The sequence below is a fragment of the Terrapene carolina genome, unplaced genomic scaffold (genome assembly GCF_002925995.2).
Source record: "Terrapene carolina triunguis isolate 2854851 unplaced genomic scaffold, T_m_triunguis-2.0 Scaffold20009, whole genome shotgun sequence".
NCBI classification, from domain to species: Eukaryota; Metazoa; Chordata; order Testudines; family Emydidae; genus Terrapene; species Terrapene triunguis.
In genome coordinates, this window is record NW_020684360.1 from 3,368 (window position 1) to 7,864 (window position 4,497).

Genomic DNA, 4,497 nt, shown 5'->3' on the forward strand with positions numbered 1-4,497 from the left:
CTCAATGAGGTGTCCCAATTTGATGCCTACCCTATACCCAGGATAGATGAGCTGATTGACAGATTGGGAAAGGCACGGTTTATGTCTACCCTTGACCTTACCAAGGGCTATTGGCAGATCCCCCTGGCCAAGGCCGACAAGGAGAAGACAGCCTTTGCAACGCCAGAAGGTCTATATCAGTACACTGTTCTCCCCTTTGGGTTGCATGGGGCCCCCGCTACTTTCCAACGGCTAATGGACAAACTGTTGCGACCCCATGGAAAGTACGCGGCAGCCTATCTCGATGATGTCATCATATATAGCCCCGACTGGGAGACTCATGTGGAGAAGGTGGAAGCGGTCCTGGACACCCTGAGGAAGGCAGGACTGACTGCCAATCCCTCCAAATGTTCGATCGGGTTAGCTGAGGCTAAGTACCTTGGGTATATAGTGGGGAGGGGCGTGGTGAAGCCCCAGCTCAACAAGTTAGAAGCTATACAGAAGTGGCCCCGACCACTCCGGAAGAAACAGGTCAGAGCATTCCTGGGACTAGTGGAGTACTATAGGCGGTTCATTCCCCACTTCGCCACCAGGGCATGCCCACTAACGGACCTAACAAAAGCTCGGGGCCCGGACATAGTAAAATGGTCTGCTGCGGCCGAAGGCGCTTTTGCGGATCTGCGGACGGCCCTCTGCACAGACCCCGTACTAGTAGCCCCAGACTGGGGGAAGGAGTTTATCCTACAAACCGACGCCTCTGAAGTAGGGCTGGGAGCGGTGCTTTCCCAAATGGTCGGAGATGATGAACACCCCGTCCTCTTCCTCAGTAGGAAGCTCCTATCTAGGGAACGGAAATACGCCGTGGTGGAGAAGGAATGCCTGGCTGTGAAATGGGCCATAGAGAGCCTCCGCTACTATCTACTTGGACGGAGATTTACCCTGGTCACGGACCATGCCCCTTTGCAGTGGATGCACCAAAACAAGGACAAAAACGCGAGAGTAACAAGATGGTTCCTGTCGCTTCAACCCTTCCACTTCACAGTACGACATAGGTCTGGGACCCGACATGGCAATGCGGATGGCCTGTCGAGAGTGCACTGCTTTCCGACCCAAGTAGCCCAACCTCATAGTGTTGAGCAGGGGGGGGGGATATGTGGCAAACCCAGGGCAAACAGCTACAAAGGGGGTAGTAATCAGTCCCAGGGGGTTAAAAAGGCCTCTCCCAAGCCACTGAGGAGAGAGAACCATGGGGAAATAAGATTCAGCTGGGCAAGGGGTTACTAGGGAACTAATTAGGTTCAGCTGGCTCCAACTGCTTGGGACCTTTTTAAACCCTCCCTGGCGTGGAAGGGGGGGGAAGAGAGAGTGAGAGAACCAGGGAAGCTGCCAGGAAGTTAGGAGCAGCAAGGCTCTGAACCCTTCCTGCAAGGAAGGCTGCACTCTGTCCCCAGAAGGGAAGATAAACAAGCACAAGGGGCTGACTGAGAAAAGGAATAGCCAAACCCTGTGCTACCTGCAAGGATTTGCCTTGCCCAAGCCTGTGTCTCCAAGGCTAAAAAGGACTGAGCCTGCTGAGGAGAAGAAGGTACTTTGCCACAGTAGACAAACCCTGAATCTATTATGTCATCCCAGTTACCTTTATCAACCAAATGCAACATCTCCTCAAAGAACAATATCAAGTTCATTTCACAAGACTCAGCCCCAGCTCCTGACAGGCAGATTGTCCAATTCACAGAAACCTCCGTCACTAATGGCCCCACAAATCAGGTTAGAAGGACATTTTCTGTCTCAGTCCCAGAAAGAGGCGCTAGCTGAGTGCAATTCCAGGCCCCGCACTCCCGTGGTGACCCCTGTAGGCCTTGTTGGAGCCCTAGGTATAACTAAAAGTGTGAACCAAAGGCTGTGAACCAGAGTAGGCCTGGCCTTGGAAAAATAACAATACACCAGCTATTAGCTAGCACCAAGTAGGCACATTCCTGACTCAAGAGGATAGTACAAAAACACACAGATCTCTCAAGTAACTATGTAAATGCATTCCTAAGAGATGGTACAGGAACACACTGACCCCTTGTAGGATAAGGATGGGATGATAGGTTAATGGATGAGGATATTTTGTTCCAGCTGGCAGGTACAAGGATAAGGGTGATAACTAACAACATCTGGACTGTAATACGTAACTTGTTGGTATCAGTGTCTAAAAGGAGAAGTGATAAGTGAGGCATCTTTGTCTAGCTGACGGGACAGCATCCTGGTGCACAGGCTGAGCAGGTACCTTGTTGCAGGCATACATGCATTAGTGTAACTGTGGCTTCTACAGGGCTCTAGGCTTTGTCCACAATAAACCTGTCTGAGTGCCATCACCACTGAACTGAGACTGTGTTCTTTCTTATGAATAACGTCAGGGTCGGCTGAATTAACACGCTGCACCGTCTGCTGGTGCAGCTGACATCGGAGCTCCCAGAACAGCAACACTAGCAGCAGTAACAACCTAGCAACTTTAACAATTCTCCACAGCACTAACAACAACCCCTTCTGCACGGGGGGACTCACCTGAGAGGTGAATGGCCGATTGTCGCTCGGTCACCAGCAGGCCATTCCGCACTATGCAGCTGATGTCTCCATTGTCTTCCCCTTCTGTGACAGTGACGTGACTCACAACACTATACAGGTTCTCCCTTTCCTGAGTCATGTCGGTCACAATCTCCATCATCAGGTTCTGCCCATTCTTGCCAACCCACTGGAGTTCGGGTTTGGGGAACCAGCCTGTGGATCTACAGATCAGCCCAATCCCCTGATCCCGGGGGCCCAGCACGTCAATCAACACTGGAGCCACAGCTGCGAGGAGACAGAGAGTGTGTGTATCAGAAAATCGTGTCTTTGGTAGCACCATGTGAGTCATCAGATACCGCTGGATATAGGGGGCTGTGGCTGGAAAGCTCCATTCCCATAAGTGCAAAGCCTCCCTGGGATCCCTCATCGTGACGACTCGGGAAATTAAATAATATCATCTTCAATTTCCATAGAGCACTGAGCCTTGCAGGCTCACAGAGGAAGGTGCAGGCTTATACAGCTACACAGAGATCACTGCACCCGCTGCTGAAATGCAGCTACATCTGGGGTGCAGCCCAGCAGCTGTCAGGATCACTGCACTTTGGTACAGAGCAGAAGGTGAGGAATAGTGACCCTGCCTACATCACTGCTATGACTCCTCCTATGCCACTCTTCTAATAACTGTCCCCTCTGGTGTCCTTCTCCCGCACTGCTAATGGTGCCCCAGGCCAAGCCACCCCTCATGCTTGGATTTCCCTCTTCCTGTGCTGCACACAACCACCTTCCCCTCATTTAAATCTCTCCCTAAAAGCACATGTCTCCTGTGGAGCCTTTGGACTAGGAGCCACTGAAGATGGGAGATGATTTAAAACAACCTCAATGCTCTGTATTATCACAGGAGGGCCCCTCACCAGGGGCTTGATGTTTCTGAACTGCATTGTCTGGGGCTAGGTTACTCAGTGAGCTCAATGGGCAGAGACCGTCCCTTCCACTGCCCTTGTGCAGCACTGAATGTGGGGTCAGTGTCCAGGGAATAAAAAACAATATCCCAACCCTGGGAAACTGCAGATGGAGTTTCAGGGAAGTCAAATTTCATTATCACCTGAGCTGGGTTTTGGGCAGAACATGGGGGTAAAGGTCCCACTCCCTCAAACAGCACCGCAATGAGCATGAGAGCTGAGAGCCGTAGCTTTATGTCTCATTTAAAAGAGGTCGTTTAATGCAGCACTGAGCCTGCTAGCACCACAGTGGGGTCAGTGCTGAATGTCAGGGGACAGGGCCCCCTACCAAGTCCTGCACACCACTCCCTGCAGCACAAGACCCTTAGTGCAGTGCTGGGCTCAGTGCAGGGGCACCCCCAGTGGCAGAGGAGGCTCTGGCTGCCCCCTAGTTCCGTGTCTCACCTGCGACCTGTAGCTCAGTGGTGGCTTCCTGGGTCCATTCTGGGTTCCTCACAAGGCACTGGTATGTCCCAGCATCCGCCACTTGGAGCCGTTTCAGCTTCAGAGAGACGTTCCCACTGCTGAACTCCTGCGGGAACAGCTCCGTCCGCGTCTGGTAACCCTCCCCTGGAAGGCCCTGGGTACCCTCATCTGAGTACTCATGAATCAGAACAAATCCTGGTTCAATTTTCCTCCACAGCACTTCCATGCCGAGAAGCCGGGCTGGGGGTGTGAGCTGGCAGGGTAACACCACATCCCGGCCAACTACCCCCACCACGGGACGCGGGGAGCCAGCCAGGGAGAACTTCTCTGCAATAGACAATCCCAGGAGCAGATTGAATGATCAGAAAGAGCAGAGGGTGCCAACCCTTGAGCTACTATGTGTTTTTCATAAAGCCCCAGCTCCTGGAGGCATGTGATTCTGTGAGAATCTCAGCTTTCATTTAAAACAAAAATCAGTTTCTAGCTCTAGTGATTGCAGAGAAAAGCATGAAAATGGGACCCAAGGGTGATGGAAGGCTCAAAA

General features: G+C 52.1%; 1 protein-coding gene across 1 annotated transcript; it reads right to left on the minus strand.

Moving 5' to 3' along the window:
- Nucleotides 1-2,529: 2,529 nt before the first annotated feature.
- LOC113408609 (butyrophilin subfamily 3 member A2-like) lies at nucleotides 2,530-4,287 on the minus strand (the record flags this gene model as incomplete). The annotated part of the gene is made up of 2 exons (XM_026661948.1): nucleotides 2,530-2,814; nucleotides 3,933-4,287. Coding segments are annotated over 2 exons (640 nt in total), but the record flags the coding sequence as incomplete, so codon positions are not given.
- Between the last annotated feature and the right edge of the window lie 210 nt (nucleotides 4,288-4,497).